The sequence below is a fragment of the Falco biarmicus genome, chromosome 1 (genome assembly GCF_023638135.1).
Source record: "Falco biarmicus isolate bFalBia1 chromosome 1, bFalBia1.pri, whole genome shotgun sequence".
Taxonomy (NCBI): domain Eukaryota; kingdom Metazoa; phylum Chordata; class Aves; order Falconiformes; family Falconidae; genus Falco; species Falco biarmicus.
The window spans coordinates 39,437,720-39,463,891 of record NC_079288.1 but is presented as its reverse complement, the minus strand read 5'-3'; the positions used below and the strand labels follow the sequence as shown (position 1 = coordinate 39,463,891).

The window sequence follows — 26,172 nt, the reverse complement described above, 5'->3', positions numbered from 1 at the left end:
GAGGAGCTCATTGGGCCAAGGGAAGACGATGGCCAATCAGAGCGAGCGGCGTGGCACCTCCCAGGGAGCACGCGAAGGAGGATCGCGGAGCTTTTACCTCAGCACTTTTACCTTAGCGCCGCCTCAGGCGGCTCTCCGGGCTGCGAGGGATTCGCGGCCCCAGGGACGGTCCCGTGGGCCGGGCCAGCGCCCGTCGGGGTTCGCAGCGCCCCCACCTCCAGGTGCCTTCGCTCCCGAGTTCAGAGCATTGTCACCCCGGGTGCCGGCCACTCCAGCAGGCCGCAGCCCTCAGCGCCGCGGGACAGTGCTGACAGGACTCCATGGGCTACTGTCGCTGGGAGCTGGCTTTTCCCGAGAACTGGTTTATGTCGGAGGAGATAAGAGCAGGCCAGGTTTGTTACAGCAGCCCTCTCATCATCTAAGGTAGTCTGGGCTATAAGCAAGCTGGGTCCCTGACTGGCTGTTAGGGGCCTTGGGAGAAAACATGCTGCAAGTAGGACTAGTCAATCAGTTACCATCAGAGTCAGGGAAGAACAAATCTCTTCACAGTGAGAGCATTGCCAGACATAAATCAGCTTTAAGATCACTAGTCCGGGTATGAGCAATGGTCTAGGTACAGCCTCGAGCAGTCAGAATTGGCACAAATAGGTCAATCAACCTGTGCTGTTGTGTTCAGGCCACTTTGAGCTCAGAGTAGGCAGGTGGCACGTTTAGGTCTGCTCCTCCCTGCAGTTCTGGCTCTTACAGTTGGGTAAATATGTACCCATTTTGGGGGATTTACAGACAAATGTAACAATGTTGAAAAACAAAGGAAACTCATGGTACTGAACTCTCTTGCATAATATACTACTGCTCCAGTCATTTCATAATAGAGCTCCTGATGATAGGGCATAAATACTATACAAAGAACAACTAACAATAATTGCTGTTTCATTAAGCTGTAGTGATTACACCTTTGCTTTTGGATCTGGAAATTCACCTTCTGTGATTCAGTCTCTTTTGTGAAGTTTTAACAAAAAGAGGTTATTAAGCTCTATGCTGTGTTAAAGATAGTTGCAAAAATTAACATATATACTGTCCTTCACGGGACGTTTTTTCAGACTGAAGGCCCCCCAAAAAACCCAACAACACCCAAACCACCAAACTTGTCATTTATCAATAGGAAGCAGCCATGAACAAAGGACACAGAAACTCCTCCTACACAGTCCGTTAGCTTTTGACTCTGAAACTTCTCATTGGATTGACCTGTATGTCACATCGCAGACAGTCTGGTGCATGTCTGGGGTAACACTCCAAGGAATACAAAGTAATTTAATAGAGCAAAAGCTTTTGACCATCTTAGCAGCAAGGAAACAAGTAGAAGGGCCCCTGCTTTGGTGTGTAAGTCTTACTTTGTAACAATAGTATTTTGCGTGTGCAATAGCAAAGAACTGCAGCACTGCACTTTCTGTTATAGGATGATTTAGAAAGCACTTCAGTGTCCCTGTATATCAGAAACATTGTAAGATGCTCAGCTGACTATCTCTACCACCAGTCTGGGAGTTGTGAAACTTTTTCCTACCTATGTGATACCACTTGTTTGAATGGTTAGTTTTCTTTATGCTGGCTTTGGCCCATTTTACGTAGCTACACCTACATGTAAGAAAAATCTCAGACTTAAATGTCAGGCCTGTATTAAAACAAGCTTAAGTACTAAACTCAGGCACATATGCACACACAGACTCAGTGTGTTTTCTGAGGACTAAAAACTCATTTCCTAGTGCCAGAAATATAAATGTTTGTTCACAGAAAAACAAAAGATGATCCATTGATAGTCAAATGCCATATTCCTATGGTGTTCTAAGAAGCCTTGCTGTAATAAAACAACAGCTCTCATTTGCTGCTGTTGCTATAAATGGTGCAAACCCAGATGTCTGTGGTTGCCATTTTAGCCGTGGAAAATCAATCATATGGGGCTTTAGCTGGCACCTGTCTGTCTTTCTGGGAGGTCGCACGGTCTCAGTGCATTTAGTGCTATTTACATGGTGCTCCCTACAATGCTTTTCAGTGCTACTTTAGAAACATAATTGGGTTAGAACGGTTGCCAACAAAGAACCCCATCAATGCCAAACACCCATGGCAATTAACAGCCACCTCATTGCTACAGGGCCCACTATTGTTTCTAGTAGACTGCTATAAGCTACAGGTAAAATTGCCTCAGAAATTATGTGGCGGTGGACATCGGTGATGGAAACATCAGCTTTTGTGATAGGAATCTCATTATAATTCCTGTTTATGCACATGAACAATAATTATAATTCAACAGTGCTGTAAAAGGGGAGAATGTAAAACATAATTAGAATGCCTTCTGCCTTCAATCATTTAACCCTGCAGTCCTTCTGCACACTTGATTTTCAAGGATTCTGGAAACGCCTACCATTTCCATGCAGGTGCACCTGTAGGTATAACTTGGCCCTCCCTGAAAAACAGGTTTTAGCAAATTTGGCAGTGCCAAATGCTTTTAGCGTACACGAATGAGAAATCTGTGGCACAAGAAAGTTTCAGAGGATGTATGCTGGCCCAAGGCAACATATTACAGAACAGGATTTTCCTTCTTTTTATACATGCTTTAAGCTTTCTGTTTTGCTTTGCATGACAAAAGCAGTGACTGACAACTAAGGTGGCATAGCAAGCAACTCCTGGGCTTGATCTAAACCCCAAAAAAGCACTGGTGCATCTTTGGGTACGGATAGCCCTTGATTTACAGAGAACACCGCTAACATCCCCATGGTTCTTCCTCAGACTGTCACTAATCTTAGGCAAAATAGACAGGGCACAGTTGTGAAGATTGTAGTACCTGATACAAAAATAAGTCCACATGACTTCCACTGACTTTTGTCTGCACCTGGTCCTTTCTCTTATATCAATAACAATGAACCATACTAAAATCAAGGGGGTAACAGTAGAGAATCAGGCCTGTAAACGTTCTGTGTTTTTTTCTGTCTCCTCCTTTCACCCTATGCTGATGAACAGATGGTTATAAACCTCACTTCAGATCAAACATTTGTATCCATTGGCATGCCTTACAACAGAGCTCTTCTGTGACACCTAGGCATAATACAAATAGAAACCAGTAGTAATAACAATAAAATGCTGTCACCCAGGGAGAAATTGAAATGACAAAAAAAGATTGCTTCCCAAAAATTTATAGAATGACATGGTTTCTTATCATTCATCTCAAGTTCCTTGAGGACTAGAGAGACACAAAATCAGCTAGTCAGATTTTTGCATTTGGTAGATACAATGTAGAAATAAGCAGAGGAAGTAAATAAGCAGCAGAGATTTGACAAAAAAAACCCTATTAACATACACGTATTTAAATTGAAATTTTTTTCATCTGGGGGAGAAGAATTGATTTTTTTATTGCTGTCTTCTGTTTCTAGTCTTTGAGGAAGAGAGGACTTCTTTGAGAGTTCAGCAGAGTCCTGGCAATCTGTGTCTGGTAACAATGTCAGCACCTCTCAACTACTCTACTGACTGATGCTAGTCCTTCAAGAAGATGGGATCTCCCCTCAGAGCTCCAAAGGAATTATCATACATTTCCATTAAATCAGCTGAGATTTTCCAGGTGCTTTCAGTGATGCTGGGAGATGACAACAATTGCTGTAAGTGATCTGCCAGATTAATTTACATGCATAGTAACATTGCTGAGGAGTTTCTGATGTTCTCATTTGTAATGCTAGCTCTTTTGTAGAAGGAACTCTTTTGAGGTGACAAGTAATACTCATGGTTCTACAGCCATCTCTTCTTCCACGTCTGATAAAATAGGTAGTTCTCCCTTGCTATCATTTGTACTACTAGATTTTTTTAGAGGTTGCTGTTTCTTGTTAAAGCAGTAGCCTGCTTTAGTGAGTCTTCTACTGCTCGTGGTAGACTTTCAAGACATTTTGGAGGCAGTTTGTCATCTCTGGCAAAGGAGTGATACTTTGGCTAATGGGTTTCTTGGTTAATTCTACTTTGCTGATACTCATTTTTTGTTTAGGAAAAATAATTTTGTCCCCCATTTTTGATGTAAGCTTTTGAGATTTATAAGAACTCTTCAGATTACCTTGCTTCAGCCTTATTAATCTGTGCTGATAGCCTTATGCCATTGCCCTTCAGTTTTTTAAAGCCAAACATAATCTCAAGGTGTACTTTTTTAACAGGAACAAACATAAATCCAAGCTAATCTGCAAGTATTTTTTCACAGTTAGATAAAAGTGTGTCAGACTGCATTTTCAGCAGGAGACTCAACAATCTCCTTGTGACTTCTGAAAAGCCTGTATCCTCCCAAGTTCACTTTTTTTGCTTCCCCACTCCATCCCAGCAGAGTGCTTAGAAGTAGAGAAAGTGCAAACTATTTCCAGATGTCAAAAAAAACCAAACCCAAAACCCAACAAACACAATGATTTAAAATGTTATGCATTAATACTTCATATGTAAAATATAGCTTTTTTCTTTTTCTTAACATGAGTACCTGCCCCTGGTATCTTTAATTCATTTTAATGGCTCCTGATCAACATTTGTCAACATCAGATTCAGGCTTAACTCTGCTCTCGCTTAGGCAGTGTAAATTGAAACTGAGGAAGTTACTTTGAATTTGTAGACATAGATTGGAATTGCAGTTTTGATGACTAACTTTCTATTTCAGTTTAAGAATGTAAAAATGCAATGTATGTCACATCATCTCAGGCAACCTTTAAAATAATTTTGTGCTTAACGGGATTTGAAAAACTTCAAAACACCTATTTGTTTCAATAGTAGGTAAATATTCATGTAATTCAGAAAATTCCATTGAACGTCTATGCATCTTTTATAAAATCTGCCCCTTTCTGACTTCAATAAATGTGTTATTTTGCCTAGAGATAACTTCCTCTAGGTACCTTTATCATAAATACCAAAAAATGAGCTCTGGATAGTATAGTAACATCTAGAGAGGGCAAACCGAAGTCCTGAGGTTTGATGCAATCAGGCAGTTAAAGGAGTCAGTCTAGGTTAAGCGATTAATGCTCACAGTTAAACAGCACCTATTTTGGACCCATCATTTAATTGTCTAGTAAAAGGATTCCCTGCCCCAACTCTTTCATGACCAGGCATCTTTGTATATTTAATAGACCTCAGTATCAGGCAAAGAGGCACCTTGAATAGGAATGGGCAGGCTTTACATCATCTGAAACCCAATCAGAAATCACAGATGCTGTAGCTTAGTTCATATTCAAATATTTATTTTTATCCATGAGACACTCTGAAGGAAACACAGCACAGAGAAAATAATCTTGTGAAGAAGGGGAAGGTGAACGATTAAAATTCATGATCAACGAGCAATGCATAGGCTCACTGAAGACCGGAAGCCTGCTAGCTGTGTCGGGGAGCATTTGAGTTTGCTACTTCACAGTATGCCAAAATTTAATACAAATGTCAAGTTAATAACAAGGTCATAATGGCAAAGTTTGCCTTTCACTTTCAGCCACCTTGCTAGCACCAAACACCTTGTCAGGTATTGACATTACTTTGCACAGGTGTGAATTCATTATTTCAGAAAAAAGGGAAAGGGAAGGTGACAAGTATACCACCTAGATGGCCTCACGTGGTGTGCAGAGGAGCCTTTTGACTCTTAGTTAGCTGTACCTGAGTTTGGGGGATTTCAACTCTTTTTGTGCAAGATGGAGGAAGCCGTTTTATGCTGTGTATTGCAAGCCACAAGTAGGAGGACTAACCACAGGATTTTGGTGTGTTTATCCGGTATTATGTGATTGGTTTTGCATCAGTTTGGAGCCACGCTCTTTGCTGCTTTTATGAGGTGACAGCGCTTGTGCCGAGGGTCACCCCTGGGCAGCACCCACCTGCTACACCCCCCCCCCCAGGGGGGGCGAGGGCAGCCAAGCCATCTGGCACGCCCTGTACTTGTGCACACCCCAGAGCTGCCCAGGAACTGCTCCCTCCACCCGCCTTCTAAGCCGGGTGCCATGGGGAAGGCCAGAGGCAGCTGCAAACCCCACGGCCAGCTCAGGCCCAGCCCTCCAGGGAGGACCCCCTCAGGGCTGCCCAGCAGCTGGGCGGGCAGGGGAACGGGCACACGCTACTCCCCTGCGCCCTCGCTGCCAGCTATTCCAGCCCCGCACACCTCCCCTCGCCACAAAATGGCGCCCGGTGCCCGGCGGCCCCTACCCACAGAGCCCCGCGGCCGCGCGCGGCACGCCGGGAGCTGTAGTGCGGGCGGGGGGCGCCGGGGGCCCCGCACCTACGGGCAGCGGCCCGCAGCCCGCCGAGCTCCCCGCAGCCGTTCTGAAGGCCGAGGGAAGCGGCCCCTTGTGTTCCCCGGGGCTGATCGTGCCTCAGAATCCCAGGAAGCCGGCCGCTGGCAGCCCAGCTCTCCTCGCCGTTATATTTCTTCCCTGCTGTTTAGGTCGGCTCAGCTCTGCCGCCGAATATCGCAGCTCAGGAACAGGTGCCCCCTGCGGCGCTCTTGCATGGCACCTACCTCAGCCTCTGCAAAAGGCTGCTTATTTGCTTATCCTTTCTGCACTACACCCGGCTTCAGTGCCCTCCGCCTCCTGCCCCAGCTGACTGACCAGCCAGTTTTGTACCTGGGCTATAGATCATTTTGTGGGCTGCAGCCTCAGAGCCGCATGCTGCATCGGCTTGTTGCAGGACCTCCATCTCTGCTGCAAAGGAGGCTGGAATTGGCCAAGGCATCCCACTGCTACTAAGAGGGAACTGGGACGGGTGCTGACAGTGTGGACACAAATGTCTTGTTTCCTCTGAAAACCGACCTCAGTAGAGGGATGGAAAGGCTTTAATTTAAGCATTTCTACAGAAGCCACTGAAATTCTAAGATTTTGTAAATCTTTGAGACTGGGGAAGAGGAGAAAATGCTAACATCCTGCCATTTAAAAAATGGATTTTCCTTTGTCTCATTCAAACGCCTTTTACAATTCATACTTTCAACAAAATTTCAGGCAAGGAAAAGACAAACCAAGTCCTACTGTGCTACCATTGTAATCCCAAATGAACTAACTCACTGCAGCCAAGGGAACAAGAAAAAACATTTTTTATGTCAACATGTCAACAGATGGCTTGTTGGAAGCATTAATTGTTAGGAAATGCTTTTGTGAAATACAGGAAACCTCTAAATCAGCTACTGAATAACTCAAAGTTCAGGGAAAGAAATTCAAGCCCCACACCAGTGAAGCACTTGAGGATGGAGAGAGCTGCTGCTGGCTTCTGCAACTAAGATAAGGTAGGGCTGTGTTTTGTTTCAGTTAAGCTGGGAGATGCAGCCTGTGCTTAGTACATGTCCTGGCTTATGCCACTCCACCAGAAACACTGGCCAATATTCTCATTCTTGTCTTCACTGAAGAGGAGAGACTAGCCAGAGGAAGCCTGCCTTGCCTTTCAGCTCCAGGCTGAATCTGTAAGAGACTTTCCTCCGGATTATGTGGGGGTTGGCTGCAAGCGCTGTTTTGGCAGCCAGCTGGGGTATGCAGGCTGCGGAGTAAACGTTGTGCTGGGATCCAAGGGTGATGTGGCACAGTGGCAAGATTGCTTGCTGGGGAGTTTTTGCTTCCAGTCATGGGAAGGAAGGCTGGATAAACAGGAATGAAATTGGGAAAGAAAAGCCTCCAGGAACTGCATTCAATATTTAAGAAGGATGTTACTGCTAATAGTATTAAATGCATACTAAGGTTAAGAAGGCTGAGAAGCTAAGCTTAGTCTAAGATTCTTATGTAGTGCCGCTCACCTGTGCGGAGGCAAACAGCATTGACAGTACTAGAAGAGGCAGAAAACCCCAGAGTTTTTATTGGTAAAGGCAGGAAGTACTTGTTTTTGATTCATGACATTACTTCAGGGTTTGCTGACTCCATCTGTTAAAGTAACAGCCCTCAGCAGTAAGTGAAGCCTTGGGCATATGTGGGCAGGCTGTAAGGTTCATCTCCCAAAGGGAAAGCAACTAGCAGTTGCACCAATACCTGCTTGGAGATGCCAAGGGCACTGGAAACCCTTACAGGGCATCAAAACCTTTTCTGTAACACAGGCATACAACGATTAAATTATGGAAGTGCTCACAGGAATTGCTAGAATGAAGATAGAGCTAGTTCCTTACAACATTTTAATGTGATTTGTTTGGAACTTCATTCCATATGATTTTTTCATGAGAAAGGAGTCACTAAGGGGGCAGAAGGCTGTCTCCAGCTCTCATCATGATTTTCTGTAGTCAGTGTTCATTTACATGTGTGGGAAGAGTAAGCTCTAGAAAGTGAGGGACAGCTGATGTCCACTTTAGATCCAGCAGAAGTTTTCACGCTACCCATTTCAAGGCCTATAGGGAGAGCACAGCCCTATTCTTCCGAATTCTTCCATGAATAGCATTGCTACCACCCATTCTACTTCTATCTTCCTCCTTCAAAGTATCAAAATACTCTTAGAAACAACCATCCAAATCTTAGCTGCCTCCAAAAGTGCCCTCAGGCTAATGGAAACATTTTTTTCTGCGGCAGAACAATTGGAGGTGGAGGCAGTCATTCTCCTCCCAAAGTTCTGTGGCACTTCGCTGTGTGGACTGCAATCAATGAGAGCCTAAAGATCAACAGTGCTGCAACCTGCCCCGATTCACTGAATCCAAGTTCCTCATGGAGAAACAGGCATGGAGAACTGACGTGCGGAATTAGACTCTATAACTCGAAAGTTATAAAGTAGGTATGTTCATTGCGCGCAGATGCACGGGGGATCGCTCCTCCACAAGCGTGCATACCCGAAGTGACGAACCATCTCACATTTATACAATGAACAAATGAATATTCAATTAACGCCTATACATATTCGTTACCTAAACCCCGCTTCGTATGTTAATTAGCTTATCAGTCCGTTTCCTGGAATGTGGTGGTCTTGCAGGTTTGTAGGTGATTCATGTTCTTGTGACCATCCGATCTTCTTCAGGTGATTCATGTCCTTGTGACCACGCAATCTTTTCCAGCAAGGAGACTTAGCACTCCCTCCCTCTAGATAGCATTTGAATGTCTCTCATCTTTTCTCATTCTCTTTTAAATAGCCCCTTTGTTAGAGGAAGAGGGGCAGGCGTCTCCCCGTCTCCCCTTTGTTAGAGGAAGAGGGGCAGGCATCTCCTCAAAACTGTAGTTGTCACTGCACCCATGACTAGTCACCATACCCACATTCCTTAAGCAGACACATACAATCACAATCCATGTCCATTATCCCCATTTCACATTATTTCTCCATATCAGAACCACTGGCTACACTGTATGCCCCACATACAGATGTTTCATACCTCAGCTCTGGGTGTGAAAGCAGGGGAATTCCCTCCGCTGAACTGTGCTTCTTTATCTCCACAAACTGATGGTTCTTCCTTTGCTGAGAAGGACGGTCAGTCTCTGGGTGTGCCTGCACATCATCACTTTAACTTTGGGGCTTGGCTATGCTGGCTGTCTTTCAGGAATTGAATTCTGCAGAAAGAGGGAACACCTGGAGGTTTCTTTATGCAATGACCACCCAGAACTGAGAACAGGGTTGCAGCTGACATGAAAGAGAGCTTTTAGCCCAAATGCCTTTTCAAGTTACTTTGCCTTAGCCATGAATTAAGCAGCAGGATGGTCAGTCTGTTTCCACAGAAACAACCACTGAAGCCTTTTTCAACCTGTTCCACGCCAGCTGCTCTTCCAAGAAGTCCATGCTTGGCCTGGCAGCTGTTTCTTCTCTTCCTCAGCCCTCTTACCTCCATGTTGGCACAGGTTCAGAGATGGAAATTACCATCGTCCATGCAAGGGTCCCAGTCCCAGTGTGATCCCTGCTTCCTGGGACAGGTCAACAGCAGCCACCAAGACAGCTACGCTGAATCCATGGACATGTTACCCTTGCACTTTCTGAACTATCACTTTCTCCCTGCCCTGAATACTGGCTGCTTGTTTCTCCTGCAATAGCAGGAGAGGGTGTATATTTTGGAACAGCATTGCAGACCAAGAAGGAGCATGTTCTACTTTGAGAGAACTTCATCTTCTCCTTCCACAGGTGAAAAACACAGGCCAATAATAATATATATATAATATAATTTAAAAAAAAAATCACCTGCTCAACATTTCTCAGCTACTCCGTGCTTTCACTTTAATTCTGGTAGATCAAGAATAGCTTTTCTGCAGTAAGAAAAAGCAGCAGTTCACTGCCAGGTCAAACGGGGTTTTATATGCAGCCTGATGGGGAACTGGCTTACATCCAGCACTGACTGACAGCATGCTGGAAGCTGCCCTACCTGGAGATCTGTCTGTTCTCCCTGCCCTTCCCCAGCCCAGTGTCAAGAGCTGTGGGGGCTTTCTGACCAGGGTTTACTGAACTCTAAATTCACGCTGCTGGCAAACCGAGGTGGGGGAAAAACAAACAAGTGGCTGCTACGGAGATCACTAGTTGAGGGGTTGTATACCCACGGCCTTGTTAGGATGACTGACTGTGCACTGAGGCAACCGGAGCGCATGACCGAGCTCATGTCCCACCTGCAGCTACAGGTGCAAGCCTCATCTCGGGCGTCCGGGGCAAAGGGCCGCACCTGCCCCGCACCCTGCCCCGGCCTGCGCCCCAGCAGCCCCGCCGCGAGCCGTGCCGTGCCGTGCCGTGCGGCGCTGCGGGCCGCGGCCGCCAGGGGCCGCCGGCGGGGCGGAGCGGCCACCCCGGTGCTCGCAGCACTGCGGAGGCGCTGGGCGCTGCGGCGGGGCCGCCGCTCGCCGCGGGTGAGCTCCCGGCTGGGGCCGCTCGGCAGTGCCGCTGGGGGGGGGGGATGCGCGGCGGGGCGGCGCGGGCAGAGCTCCGCCGCCGGGGCCAGCATCCCCCCCGGGGCAACGGCGACAGGCACCGCGGCGCGAACGGCGGCGGCCGCAGCCGCCCACACCTGGCGGCGGCCGCCCGGGGCACGGGAGCGGGCAGGAGCAGAGGTACGCACCGGCCCGGGCGGGGCCCCCTCTGCCCCCGGCGCGGCGGGAGGGCCGGGCCCGAGCCGCGCCGCCGGCGGCCGCTCCTTCCCGGTTCTCCCCGAGGGCACGGCCCGCGCCCCCTCCAGCCGCCGGCAGCAGACCGGGGCCGGGGGCAGCGCGGCTGCTCCAGGTGCTTGGCGCCAGCGCCAGCTCGGCGGGGAGGAATTTGAACCCCGGGCGCACCCTCGGTGGGTGAACGCAGCCAGCGGCCCCTGACCTGCCGCGCCCCCTCACGCACCAGCAGCGCGCAGGGTGCCGGCAGGCCCCGGCTCCCGCAGAGGGGGAAGGATCTGGCGCTCGCCCGGCAGGAGCGGGCAGGTACGGCGTGTGCCAGGCGGCCGCACGCAAATCCGGCTGCTCCGCAAGCTGTGAGAGAGCGGCGGGCTGAGGTGGAGCAGGAGGAGTTAGTCAGGGGCTGAGTCACGCTTGGGTTCGCCCCCGTTGGGCCTGTCTTTTCCTGTTTGCTTGAGATCGGCAGGCTGCTGATTGTCCCGATTTTCCCTCTTTTACTTTTTACTAGGGATGACCTCTAAGGATGCTTCAGGTGAAGTTAATAGTAACTGGAGATGACTTTGGCTATTGTCCTCGGAGAAACCAAGGCATCGTGGACTGTTTCCTGGCTGGTGCAGTATCTAATGTGTCCCTTCTAGTCAACGGAAGTGCTGCAGCAGATGCAGCCAAGCTGGCAAGGAGGTAAGCTACTTTATTTAGCTCCTTCGTGGTCAGCCTCCACAGGCTAGCCACGGAAAACCAAGCCTGCAAAATCTAGTATTTTGTAGCCCCAGTATAAACACTGTATCAGTTCAGGCTGATATAAGAAAACTGGATTCCAGGCATATTTGCTAAGACTCTTCATAGGAAAACCAGTGACCTGCCAACCTGCCAACATAATGACTCTTTCTCTGGTATTAGCCACTGCACTGCACCTCTTTTTCTTCAGGACAGAAAGCCACTTACACAATTTGACTAGTAGAGTTTGGGTTTGTTGGCTTTTCTTTTCCCACCCAGAAGATGCAGCAGCAGCATGAGAGTTCACACTATATACCCAGTCCAAGCTGCTACCCCCTAAAACTACTGAAGGCACAAATCTTTAAATCTCATTTAATCTGATGAATTTCAGGCAGGCTGACTGCAGGGTCAGCAGGGTTCACCGCAGAATCAGGGAAAGGTGTGATTCTGCAGGAGCTTAGTTATAAATCTGGGCAGTGGAAGACTTTATTTTTCCACCCCAGAAACCTTTTAAAAAAACATCTCAGTATTTCTGTTAATTATAGGCTTGATAAATCCATTTGTAAAAAATGCATACATAAAGAGAGGCACAATATCTTGTATGTACCACCTTTACTCCTTGACAAACTTTTCAGATGTTGCTGGTGCAGTTGGCTCTGTAGCAAATCAAATCCATCTCATGGACTAGCCCAGCAAATCCTGTAATAGGAAGCATTACTTGTGTTTAGAAGGTAAAACCCAGCTAATGCTTCAGCTCCAGTGTGGGCTGGAGTATGTCCTGAAAGAGAGAGCAGGGTTGAAAAACAATTTAGGAAAACAGAAAAGGAAAGGAGCTGTACTGGTACCATGAGAACGGAGACCTTATACTTCAAATACAGTTGTTGCAGGGGTCACTTTCAAAATTCATGCTGTCCTTGTTCTCCTTGAGCATCTCTCCCCAATTTGGCCGTGATTTTAGGGGTACTTGGAAGTTGCTTGTAGCTTCTTTGGTGTTGGGTGGCACAGGAAAGCCAGGGTGCAGCATTAGTGGCAAATTTGTCTTCTGTTAGAAAGGTTAGACATCACACACAAACACTGAGAGAGGAACTGCCTCTGGGCTTGTCAGGGGAGAGACAGAAAGACACAACATTGTTGAGATACCTAAAATCCTGTTAATAAATGAAACAAATGAAATGTAAAACACAGAGATAAAGCCAGCACTTCTCTCGGACACAAAGGCACCATGAAACCCTTTAAGCTCCAATACTCTGGTGATGTTGTCAGCTATTTTAGCTGTGGTCTTTAGCAGGCTTTTAAATATAGAATCCACCTGGCCTCATTTCCATAGCCAGAAAGTAGGCCATGTAATCAGAGGTTTAAAAAGCATCTTTAAATCCAGGTCGTGACATTTGTAGTGACAACTGATATAGGTGTGAAAAGCCAGCTTGGAGGGCAGGCAACAGCAGAAGCTGCAACCTGCTGCTATGATTTCATTCTTTTGGGGGGCAGTTTGGAATTGTAAATGTGAATGAAATGAATTAAAATCTATTTCTAAGAATATAAGCAGGGTGACTTTGGGAACATCTGTTAGCACTGAAGATGAACAGCCCAGGTTGTGCAGTTCCTCATTTGTGTAACTCTCTGCAGCTGTGTTCAGCCCTACCCACACACGTGGCAGGCATTTGCAGGTTTGGGGAAAAGGGTTGGTCATATTCTAATGCAAGCCCCACTTTAGCTGTTGCTAGTGCACATGCACTTAATTGGCACCTGTAGCTGTAAACAAACTTCTGCCACCCCTAAGATATTTGTACCTTTATTGCAAAGGTTCATGAAAACTCTTTTTAGACACAGGGGTCTAAATAGGTCAGACTTACTAGAAATGTCATTGAAACCTCCTCATCTTGTGATGCAAAAATGGGAAAGTATCACTGTTGCTTGACTACCTTGCCCACTGTTATTCCCTGTTCCCCCTGCTCAGTGTTGTCTCCCATCCCACTGAATATTGAGGCTTTGCAACATTTTGCTTTTCATGGGATGAAAGTCTTCCCTGTTTTTTTCTCCCCATGGTTGTCTCTCCCCACCCACCCGCCCCCCCAGACACCCAACTAAGCAAGTACGATATAGGTATACACACATGTGTATATGCTTAACTCCACAGCAGACATTTCAGCCTTGACCAGTGGTGTAAGCAGGAAGACTGGATCTAACAACAGCTGAGAGAAGAGGCTTGAAGCAAGTAGCTTGTTCTTTCCTGTGGTGCATTCCAGTGTTTGGGATTGGCCTTTTGCACACGTGGTGCCAGGATTGTCAGAGTACTGCACAGTTTCTGTGGCTTGTGGAGATTATCTGGGTGGTTCTTGATTAACTGTCTGTGACCTGGTTGCTGGTCACTTGAGCTCTCTCTCCTCACCTGGTTTTCAGTTAATTGGACACAGGCAAAGCTAATTAGTAACAAGACAACTTTTCTTGCAGGATAGTCCTTCTTAAGCACCGCATGCTGCCCTGTGATATTACGACTCAGCATCCTTCAGAAAGGAACACAGTTCCTCTAGAATGTTATTCTTCCCTTCATTTTCACAATTCTGTAGGCTTACGAGTACACCATCTGCTGCCCTGTGTTTTGATTAGAATCTTTGGCAGAAATGTGATGGCAGTCAGCAGATCTTTGTACCAGCTCTAACACAACCTAATTGCAAACCAGCAGAACCAAGCAGTGAATAATAAACCTTCCCCAACATCTAGGTTCTGGATCTTGGACTTTACTCATTCACTGTCACAACTGGGCTAAAAGAAGGGACCCACGCAGTTGCAATTGAGTATTAGGACCCTTCAGGCAAAAAAAATTTAAATAGTTTCAGCAGAGGCCTGATTCATCACCAAATGACAAACTTATTGATAGCAACTGCCAGAGCAGTCCATAACCAGAACAGCAGGCGGGAGAACAGACTTCCATTGTAAGGATATTTTTTTTTTTTTTTTTTTTTGTAACTCAAAACTTTTCTCTTTATGGGGCATAGTCAGACTGCGACTTCCTGGTTATCCATATAATACGATCTTGATTTTCTATTTATCAAGCCCCACCTTGAAGTCAGCCACTCTTCCTGGTTACTCCAGAGCCCTTCCCAGAGATTGGAAGGGTTATTTTGTTACCTGAAATGAATAGGTTCCTTAATTTTCCCTTAGAAATGTGGAAATAGTAGAGACACCTAAGATTGTTTGCTGCCATATTTTCCCTCCTTTTTAGCAACCAGCTCAGTTGCGACTGAGTATTAGGACCCTTTTCCAGATGATTATATCCAAATACTTGATGAAGAGTGACATATTTTAGAACACAACCTCAGTCTTCCTATTTTTTTGCAGTTTAAATACTGAACATCAGCTACACAAAAGCTGAAGCCCCCACAACAGCTGGGTACATTTAGCAGAAGAATCTAACAAAACCACATTTAATTGCTGTCTATGTTTTCACTTCCTTTCCCATCAACACTAATTGCAAAATGTGTGTGCAAATTGTGACTTAATTCTGACCCTCCCAGTCAACATCTGAGTAATCTAGAAGATTCTCAGGCTTTCTCATCACCCTTTTATCTGACTGTTAATCACATAGCAGACAGTTCCACTGTTTAACTGTGTTTGGATTAGGGGTGGAGTCCAATCTGAAGCCTTAAACTAGAATCCCAGATCATATTAACTTTACTGGCAACAGCACTTTCTGCTGATGTAAGGGCACAGGAGCTTCAGTTGATACAAAGATGTAATCAAAAAGAAAGTCAAGTCCCTAAGCTATGTTACAGTACCAGTTCTTAAAACTGCAGAGGCTTTGGAGTGTTTCTTCCAGCAGAAATAAGTCCTTAGCAGTAATGGAGCAAGACAAGGTGCTATTTGATGAAAGATGGTTAGATCTTACAATTTGCTGAAGGGTGAAATTTGGGGCGGGGGGCCTCAAAGTATGCAAATGCCAAATGGAGAAACTAAAAGGTGCATAAAACATACTTTGCTTTGTCTTGCTTCAGGTGCTTGGATGTTTACTGAAGCAGGATGGCTAGATACAGATATTTATATGAGGCTCTTAATCATGTCACACTTGGGATGAAACCTGATGAACCAGTAATTTCCCAGCGAAGGATACAAACAGGGTGTTGAAGGTGGGATCTAAATAGTGATCCCACTAAGGAAACGGCTAAGTGCCATGTTTATGGCACAGCAAGACAGCTGGGACTGTGCTTGGCAAATCACGTAATTCCCACAGCCACTGCAACTGCTCCCAGGAACTCAGGGACTGCACAAGAGTCTGTGCCGTGGCCGGGCAAGGACCCAGGGCACTGTTACTCATCCACTAAACTCAGAAATGTGCAAAGTTGGTGGGCGCTTTACAGAGTGATTCAGTATAGTAACAGTCTCCAGGGACCCTTTACTGCTAAGGATATGAATGAATAGGGACTGCACAAAAGCCCATTGCCTCAGTAGAGACATTTGTTCAGAGCACTCGTGTGGCAAAACAAGCAACTACTTGAAAAGGAAGCAGTTTAGCTGATTGTATTTCCCCTCTATTTGATAACTGAGGGCTTGCTGACTCAGAAATCTTTCCAGACTGAATTCCTTGTTGCCCCTTGTAGCATTTGTTGTAAGAGTGTCTCCATATCCCCCCTCCCCCAGGGGATGCTGAGCAGAGAACCATAGAGCAGGGCTGGCTTTAACAACCAACTTTGTCTCAGTGGGAACAGCTCACTAACGGACTAATCTTAGCGGCTACAGAAGCTACTGGCCTGAACCTCTTCTCAACAAGCTCACAGACAGCCCAGTCTAATGCTGCTTATGCTGCAGGAGCACACACTTGTAGACACTGTCCTTTGGCTTTATCAGGAGTGAACTGAACCCTGGGATTAAATCCTGCCTCACACCTGTGCATTCCCCAGGGCAGTGGGACAGACTTGCCAATACCTAAGACATGGGCCTCAGAAAACAGATTGTAGAAGGGTCATTGCTCCTCAAAACAACACCAAAAAGGGCTTAGAGACAGCAAGCGGATTCCTCAGCATAGTTTTGTTTTGGCAATAGTAGCTATTACTGTAGTGCTTTTATTGCAGAAACTAAACTGTTGGTGAAGTTCAATGCCAATCCTTTTATTTTGAATCTTGGGTGGAGCAATTAGTGGTTAGACTTGACTAGCAATGACCAGCAGGGCTCACCCTGTCCCATCTATAAAGGACTTAAGCAGAGTGGGTATGAGGCCAAACCCACAACAGCTGAGCTCTGTGCCCAGTGTGGCATCACATGCTATAAGCGGCTTGAGCTGCTGGTCTCTGCTTCAGTATTGCAGCCAATAAAACAGCAGATACTTTACAGTCCTTGAAAAGTGTGTTTGTGTAGCAGAAACAATCAACTGTTCTCTGAAAAATGGGCCATTCCAGGATATTCCCATTGACCCATGAGTTTTTGCACATTTATGATTCCCCCATCTCACTGTAAGGAGAGTGAGTGGCTGCATGGTGCTTGGTTGCCAGCCAGGTTAAACCATTTGACTTTCCTCCCTTCCTGTTTTACAATACAGCATGCCTTGGCATTGCTCTTCAGTTGCAGTAGCTACATTTCAGTGGTGAGAGGCATTTGGGAGCAAGAGTTAGTCCAGTGTGTATAGTAATCAGTGGGGAAAAAAGCCTGTTGGTTCAGTCTTAAAGCCTAGGCCTCTGGTTAGGACAGAGCATGACTGGAACCCTGTCTCCTAATGCACAGGTCTCCTAATGTACAGCCCAGGTAATTGCTATAAGGCTTTAAGTTTTGGTCTTGTTTTCATCTCAGGATGCACTTAGGACTTCAGTACTCATGCAGTATCAGGACTGTTAGGAATAAACATGGGGCAGCAAGACATTTGGTGCCAAATAGGAGCATCATCTGGCTCATCACATCCAGAGGAAACACACGGTATTTAGGTACAGGCAAATGCTAGCTAGCAGCAGAACCCTGCTGTGCCCCCTGCATTGTCCTCATTCCCAAATCCTTACAGCTTTCCCAGCATGCCTTCTTCTGTGCATCTCCCACAGTTAAGTGTTCCCAAACAAGTTTCTCACATGCTGTGTTTTGATTTTGGTTTCAGTCCCTGTATCCCAGAGCCATTAAACACTAACAGTTCCTCTTTAGATGCTTCAGCATGGACAGTCTGTCAAACCAGCTAAGAGAAAACTATTAAGATATTCAGCTGGTGTTAGCCAAAGCTCCAAAACATGCTCTAACGTTACAGTGAGAGTCTCCCCTTACAGTGAGAACAAGGCCAGCTCTCTCTGCACTTCCACATTCTGCACATTCCCCAGCTCTGGGGCTGGTTTCAGCTCAGGCTGAGGAGCAGCTCTAATGTTACACAGCACAGTGCTTGGCTCCTTGGTGTCCCACACCTGTTGGAGGGGCTTGCCTTTTCCTGGAAATAGCTTCCCTTGCAGCACTTGAGGCACTGCACAATTGGAGGTAGTTCATTCGATGCTCCTGGGAGACAACGCTGAGAGGCTCAGCTGTTCATTTCTTGCCCTCCCACAACACATGAGAAGGAGAGTGCTCAACAAAAAAAGTCTTCCATCTGCTGATTCATGGTAACACATGAATGCTTTTTCTTGCAGACAGCAGTGGCTGTGGTACAAATAATACTATCAGCTGACGCAGTCAGAGCTCCCCAGAGACATGATAAAAAAACTGGGGAGGACTTCTAAAAAAACAAAGCAGAACCACAGGCTCTCCCTCTACCTACAGGCTCATGCAGGGTATGCACAGGTCACAGGGCAGGGGGGGAAAGCTTTCCTACCACAGCACCCCATCTGCACTGTAGCTGCCTCCTGCCCTGCCGTTAGCTGCCTGCTTAAGGGCCCCCACTCCCAATGACAGCATCTTCCAGCTCTCGTACGAGCAAGGAGTTAGTGTGCACATGTCATGTGCTCAGGCCACATGTAGGAAAACCAGAAGAACATTTATCATCAATTATATAATCAGGCCCTACTGCAGACAAGTCACAAATCAGAAAAGCCAGAGAGGACCTTTGTCTCCACAGGCTGTTTTGCTCCATTAAGCGAACATTCAAGCTCCCTAATCGCACAATGGACTGGAAGGACACGGACTCATTTTGTTTCATAGAGCTGTCCGTACAACTTGACTTATAACATTTATGTCTCTGAGAAGCAGCAGTATCTAGCAATGACTACGCTATCCACCTGGAGCACAAGACATGGAGGAGCCAGGAAAAAAGACTTTCAGCCCTGCAAGGCCCAAAGCCTTAGGGCCTGAAGGAGCTAAATGACTCTGACTTGGTCCAATTCATTCACAATCCTTCTGTCTCCAGTAACTTGGTGCTTCACTCGTCAGCTTCAGGGCAGCAGACAGAAGGGAAAGATCTGTTTTTTGCACACTTTGCCTACATGGAGATTGCTTTTGTTTTCCTCCTTGTGGCACAAGGACTGTAACAGGGACAGACCATGCCCAGTTTTAGCAGCTTCATGCAGAAGTTCCAGGAAGGATTTAAAGCATCACAGACTTGTTGCCTTAAAATCAGCTCTGCACCATGACTCAGACCGGGCAGCACAGAAGGAACACTACAGTTCTGTCATTTTCTTAGTGGGTCAGCCAGAGGCTACGGGTTGTCTTGGAAAAAGTTTAAAAGCATCATTTTGGCTACTGATTCTGAGGATTTCTAGAAGTGCTAATGAAACTTGGCACAAATCTGAGCAGTTTTATTGTAGGGGGAATCCACAGCACAGACCAAGAAAGAAACACCAGCACTCTGCAAAGCCCTGGCCCTGTGGCTGAGAGGAGCTCTGCACACACACTAGTTCCATAGGTTTGGTTTTTTTTTGTTTTTTTGTGTTTTTGTAATATTGCAGAGCATAACTAGTTAATAAATTGTACCCTTGTGATTCCTTAGCAAGGCTTCACACTTACACTGCAGACCCCCCTGCAGTAATCCTTCCTCTGTGCCAGAGAGATGCTACTTTGTACAGCTTAGCCTTGTCACTCAGTGAGTGATCATCCGCACCAGTAGACAGAAATCGGCTGCTGTAAGCAATTTCAGCTGCAGCCTCTTGGACCAGGAAACTCTTAAACTCAGACAGTATTTACACTTGTAGCCTATGCTGTTGCCATAACAGTTGTCTTGGGCACTGTTTATATATGACTGGATTCTATTTAAGGGCAGCTTTAGAAGTCGTCAAATAAAACTCAAATGCAACATCTTTAACAGGGTGAACAACTCAAAGGAATACCTAGCAAGGGCTAATGAAGTGCTTTAGAAAAGGGTTGCAAGGTCTAGATTTTTCTTTTAGTCTCTAGTGACTGCAGGGCAGTTACCGGTACCATGCAGTTACAGCATTTTAATGCAGTTAAGAGCATTTAGCTTGAAATACCTTGTGGCTGCTCTCTCCACAGGTCAGGGTAGGAACAGAGTTGGGGGAATCTCACACTGGCCCTTAGAAGACTGCACAGGGTTGTTACCTGGAAGTGTCCTACTCTGGTTAATGTCATTCTGCTTTCCTTTCTAGAAGGGCAGATATACAAAGATGTACTCCATTGAGTACAGCACCACTTTTCAGATCAGTCTAGATCTTTGACTGAAGCTCCTGCTTTGGCCACAGGAAGGAAGGTAGAGGTGCAAAGCTTAACAGATATTTCATTCCTGTTACAGACACAACATCCCAATAGGCCTACATGCCAACCTCTCTGAGGGCTCTCCTGTCTGTGAGGTACTCAAGAAAAACTCTTCTCTGCTCAACCAAGACGGATTCTTCCATGGGAAAATGGGATTCAGAACAGCTCTATCAAAAGGTCTCCTGAACATGTCAGAGGTAGGAGAAAGCCACATACCACCACGCAACTTGCTTTCCTGATACAGATCAGCCTGCGCTTATCCCAGTACGTAACAGCTGAAGAGCTTTCCCAGGTCCCACCTGTGAGTAAGCTTACAGATGAATTTTGACTGTGTTGCCTGGGCAGCTGGAGCTGGCTTTTGGGGTCCTGAGCCTAATTCTGCCAAAGACTCTGCAGCCTTTGAGAACTCATTCTTCCCTGCTTCAGTGCCAGCATACACTAATGTCCTGTTGACTATTTATCTGAGGGGGCAGAAGAGGCATTGGAACAGATACTTACAGGCTTTTCATCACCTGGTGAGAGGCTTTTGTTCTTTTGTCAGGGAGATGGCTGGTTTTGCCCCATGAGCAAGAATGAATGTGTTCAGGTGATCAAAACTGCCTATGGGATATAAGCACCCATTTCCCCATTCATTTTAAAGGGAAATGGGCTAAATACTCTATGTGTTTTAGAAAATCCCAGTATCAGCACCATCTACATAACCAGTACCATAGAGAGACCCGCACCTAGGGGAGGTTCTGGGCAACCCAGCAGCATTGCATGTCCATTCATACATCATAGCACTCTGTGGCTCCCAGGGCCATGTACTGAGTACCAGCCAGCACAGTCTCCAGCAGCTCCTTGTGCTCTCCTGATCTCAGCCTGCTGACAGATCTTGCTCTGACCCTTCTCTGCTGTGCAGGTGAAGCAGGAGCTAAAGGCCCAGGTGGAGCTGTTCCATGAACTGACAGGTCACCTACCTCCTCACATGGATGGGCACCAGCATATCCATGTCCTCCCAGGTAAGAAAGGAGTCCTCTTCTTCCCGGTGACAGCAGATGAGAGAGTCAGAGTCTCAACTCAGAGGGGACTCCCCCTGGCATGGCTCCCTGTTTGGGCAATAAACCTCACCATGAGACACTTGCTCTACAATTACCATTTTCACCTGGCCCAGTTAGGACTGTATCCCCCAGGCCTGAATGGGCTGCTTGGTGACCTGGGTCTTCCTGTAGCAGTGCAAGGGGATTAATGGCACAAATGGCCCAGGTTATACCTTTTCCTCCAAGGAAATGAGGTGATCATTCACCTCGGTAACCTAATTCCATGCTCCTGGCCACAGGGAAGGAGGCAGACCAGAGCTAGCAGCAGACTGGCCAGTTTAAACTGGAATGCTTGAGTTTTTGAAGTTGGTAGCTCTTCCAGGTGCTACAAGAACTCCATCCTGTCAGTTGTGTTTCCACATCAACCTGCCTGCAGGTCTCAGCATGGTTTACAGAGATGACCAAGTCTTTTCTGTCTCCATTTTGCAAATAAGGTGCTTGTGGTACAGAGGTGGAAGACGGAGTGAGCAAAACACCCCACACTTCCCCACTCCTGCACTCAGCTGCCTCTGAATGACATCACTCTTGGCAATTTACCCTCACCACAAATCTGGCTGTGCAGGGGCTTGATGAAGAACTTGCTCCTGACAGCGCAGTCACCTCTGGTGCACTCTAGGACCAGAGTCGCTAACGTAGAAGGGGTTGCTGGGCTAAATGCTCAGTGCTGAAGTAAAGATAAGGCACCCATAGCAGCTGTTGAGGGAGTCATGTTTCCAGTATAGAAGGGGACTCCCATCCAGATGATGGAAAACCATTTCAGCAGAAGATAAGGCAAATGGGATTATATTTTCTTAAACATAGAAAGGAGACATCTCTGTGCTAACAGCTTGCAGGGGACACAATGAGCTGTTTTGATTCCTGACTATAGCGTCTGTTTTTACTTACAGAGGTCAGGCATGTATTTGCAGAGGTGTTAGAGGAATATGGGATTAAGTACACACGTGTCCCGATAGAGCCAGGCCTTCAAAACTGTGACTGGATTCCACCATCCCTGATGGACTTTTATCTGGGAGTAGAAGAAGATTCTTTTAACACAGTGGATGTGTTTACAAGGCATGGAATAAGGTAAGACAGGCATTACTCATCCTTTCTGTAGTAAAGCTTTAAGATCTTATCAGTTCCCAATAGCATCTTTTCAGAATGGAACACCCACCTTTCTCTTTCCGGGCTTACAAAAAGGCTCAGGACTACAAAAGTGCTGGGGGCACTAGGGTTTAATAAGAAGTTTTGTTTGAACAGAGATGACTCACTTCTCACCTGAACAGAAATGTTCTTCTCAGGGTGTGTTTCTCAGCCTTTCTAGTGATGCTGCATTAGCCTGGCATCGGGAACGGTAGGAGGCTGAAGTGCTGTATCAACACTGGAATTTAAAAAGTATGATCGAGGGAAAGTTTTCAAGAAATAACTTTTCATCTCCCTGCAACAGTGGAGAAAGGGTTTTAAGTAGCAGGGAAGAGACTCCATTAGAAACAAGTGTGTGTTGTTAAGGGGAGGCAAGATGCTCAAAAGCTTGCAGTGCCACAGCTCTAAGCATGCAGTCGTGTCAGTGTCCTGCATCTCAGAGGCCAAACCCAAAAACCTCAGCCCTGTACCCTTTTCTTAAAAGCCCGGACAGTGTTTTATGGATGAAAGACATTTCATTTGAGACCCCTGCAGTTACTTGTCCTTTGAGGCAGATTTCATTACTTTCTCAGTCTACTGGAAGTTTGTTTTTTGTATATCCATTATTCTGAACTCTAGCAGCATGCTGGCATTCCACCCTGCTCTTTCCAGCCAGAGCACATGGACTGCACTGAAACAGCCCGTTTCTGAGGGAGAGAAGGGCACAGCAACTCACACAGCAGTTCATCAGGAGAGTGTAACCCTCCTTCTGAGGCAATTTTACAACAGGGACAGTGCAGGGGAGTTTAGTGGAAACCCTGCATGCTCCAGGGCTCCCCGTGCTACTGAAGGGGCAGGGCTGGTGTCAGTCTACCTCTGAGAAGCTGCTGCTTTGGCGATCCACCTCTCCAGGGGCGCAGGGAGGAACTCGTGGGGCTGCCTCCAGGACCTGTGCATTTATACCCACCTGGCCCACAGCCATGGCCACCCGGCTTGGACACACTCTGTGCTCCAGCTCATCTCCTGGCCTCAGGGAAGGCAAGGAGGGACAAACTTACAAAAGGAACATGTAACATGAGGAAACCCAGGAAAATGAAGAGTGTGGTCAGCTGAAATCATCAGGAACCCAACTCTGCAACTCAGTTTCACCATCCGTGCAAAGAGGTACCACCCTGGAGTCCCTGGAGTTCAGTTTGTGATGCTGGAAAGCACACAACTGTGCTGACTACATAGTGATGAGGCATTAGCAAGTTTAGCCAGTTTACAGTTAAAAAAAGTTACTTTTTCTTCTCCTAAGTCAGGCAAACTTCTCAAGAAGAGCTGAGTGTTCAGCTGAGCTCTTCCTTGATGCAGGTAAAGGCTCCAGCCTTGGTTTCGTCCAAAAATGTTTTCATTCTGCCCTCACATATACTCTTGCACCGCCCTCCTGGGCTCCTGAGTGCCATGGTAGAAGAACAGAACTTTGTAGCTGGACTTGAACAAAGAAATGTGTTAAAGTTACATTAAGAAACAGCCTCTAGCTGGTGTCCTCTTAGCTGTATGGTCTTTAGTAGTAAGATTTCATCCAGTGTTTTGTCTTTTGTTATGGCTCTTTGATACATTCTAGCAGAATGCTTTGTTAGTATGGTTTCCATTTTATTTCAGTCACTTTTCCTGTTTTCACTTAGCCAAAGGTTACTACCTAGAGGTGGTTGTTGTTCAGCTTTTGATTGACCTAGTAAGTTATTTTGACAGTGTGGCCTTTCTCAGTTTAGCTCAGCTCTCCCATTTTGTGCCATCAAAATGCACCTGTGAGCTCACGGACACCAAAGAACCCTTGTGCAGTGACACAGTACATGTAAATACAGTAATAATAGCAGTACTGGTACTGGGGCTTTGCTAGGACTTTCTGTCAGACTGAAGAACTGCTCCTTTAAATAGTATCCTGGTTTCAGTAAGGAAAAAAAAAGCATTACTGGCTTATAGTTCTGGTTTTACTTTTGTTTATTATTAAAAGTTTTAAAGTCTCTCCCCACCTCCCCTCTTTCTATCTTAAGTTTTAGGTAAATTTTGATTCTTGATCCACTGGCCGTAACACACTCTTTCCTAACCACCTCGTTAGCATTAATACCAGCGTTCCCTCCTCTGGCTACAGGTGGCCAGACATTTACATTGGTTTAAGCACCATGGGCAAGAACATGTCTGTCAGTAACATCTGGAGCGCCATCGACACAGCCATCGTGGAGTTCACATCCAAGGCTCCCTGGCCCGCACACCCGACACCACAGAGCAGGACTGTAACGATTGAACTGATGGTGCATCCCGGGTACCCCAGTGTCCCACCTGTCGGCGGCTGCGGGGAAGGACCCGATGATTTCTCACAGTCCTGGGAGCGCCTCCATGAACTCCAGACGTTAATTAAGCCAGAGCTGCAGAGCCATTACAAAACCAGGAACATTCAGCTCTGTTCATTCAAAGATCTTTAAGTAGACAAATACACATACATACATTTATTTACGCTCTGAAGACAGGCAGTTGCTAACGTCCTGAGCAGCCAGACCACCGTTATCAGTGTAATACCTGTAATACCTCCTGGTACAACTGATGGGAGCTGGGAAGAGGAACACCCTGCGAGCAGCTACAGGCTGTACCCCAGAGCCACAACTGGCAGCTTTTAGGCCTCACCATCTCCTCTGACCATGACAAACCTCTTCCTGCGTCACCCACTCGCACACTGTTCCAGTGCAGCACAGCGGCCAAGGCAGAGCCCGCCTCCCAGGGCTCAGCTCCTGCCAACGCAACGGCGAGCAGCACACAGATGTGCTTTGCTATGAGACCCAGCAGCACACTAGCACCCTGGTGGTTCTAATCGTTTGGCTTTTTGGACTTACCTGCAAAAAAAGAAACATGCTGGGGAGCAAGTGCTGCTTCGGAGCAGCTGCTGGGTGTAGGTTGCCCACGGGAGGCCTGGCAACCTCCAGCGTATGGTTTTCTTTAAAGCAGTCATGGTCCCTTCCCCTCCACACATACCTGCGCAGCGCCGTGAGGGGAGCGCAGGGGAATGCCACCTTCGGAGCGGGGCTCTGCTCAGAGCAGCTGGATCACAGGTTTAGCACAGTGGTGTCTGCAGCCATAATCCACGCGCAGCCTCAGCCAGCAGTAATTACGGCTTTTCCTATTTATGTTGCCCATTGGCATTTAAGCCACCATAGGAAAGTAACATCAGCTACAGCCCCTTCAGAGAGGCTTTTCTATTTTTTTTTTTTTTGGATGACTTTGCAAGAACAGCAACTGTTGACCCAGCTGCTATTTCAGTAACTGCTGCATGTGAGAGCTCACCAGCAACTGTTCCTGCTCTGCCCACCGCCTCTCAGCAGGAATGCGTGGGATGGCTGCGTACCAACTGCAAGCGAGTTTTCAAGTGGAGAAGATCCTTGTGTTTGGCCATTTTTACTCCTGTCATTAAAGCATTCGAACTTCAACAAGCCATAATAATACTGATAAATTTCACTGCAGCTCTGTCACTCACAACTTTCAAATGGGAGCAAAATATTTGAGATTGTTTATGCTCATTTTCTGCACAAAAGTGATCTATTTATCATAATCATTTTTGGTTAACCATTTTTTTTAATATTAACAGTTTCAGTATGATCAACATTCTTTTAAGTGAAAAATAAACTCAGGCCTTTTTCTAC

General features: G+C 46.6%; 1 protein-coding gene across 8 annotated transcripts; it reads left to right on the top strand.

Annotated features, from left to right (window-relative positions):
* Nucleotides 1–55: 55 nt before the first annotated feature.
* Nucleotides 56–26,172, top strand: YDJC (YdjC chitooligosaccharide deacetylase homolog). Of its 8 annotated transcripts, XM_056326761.1 has the most exons (8): nt 62–392; nt 3,423–3,644; nt 6,425–7,258; nt 11,512–11,684; nt 20,356–20,515; nt 21,220–21,319; nt 22,285–22,462; nt 24,633–26,172. In XM_056326761.1, the coding sequence occupies exons 4-8, from the start codon at nt 11,527–11,529 to the stop codon at nt 24,961–24,963; spliced, it is 927 nt and encodes a 308-aa protein (XP_056182736.1). In that variant the 5' UTR covers nt 62–392; nt 3,423–3,644; nt 6,425–7,258; nt 11,512–11,526; the 3' UTR covers nt 24,964–26,172. The 8 variants fall into 8 exon arrangements, with proteins under 8 accessions (XP_056182742.1, XP_056182736.1, XP_056182734.1 ...); XM_056326767.1 differs by lacking the exons at nt 6,425–7,258; nt 24,633–26,172 and adding an exon at nt 23,171–24,528 and having other exon boundaries at nt 56–392; XM_056326759.1 differs by lacking the exon at nt 6,425–7,258.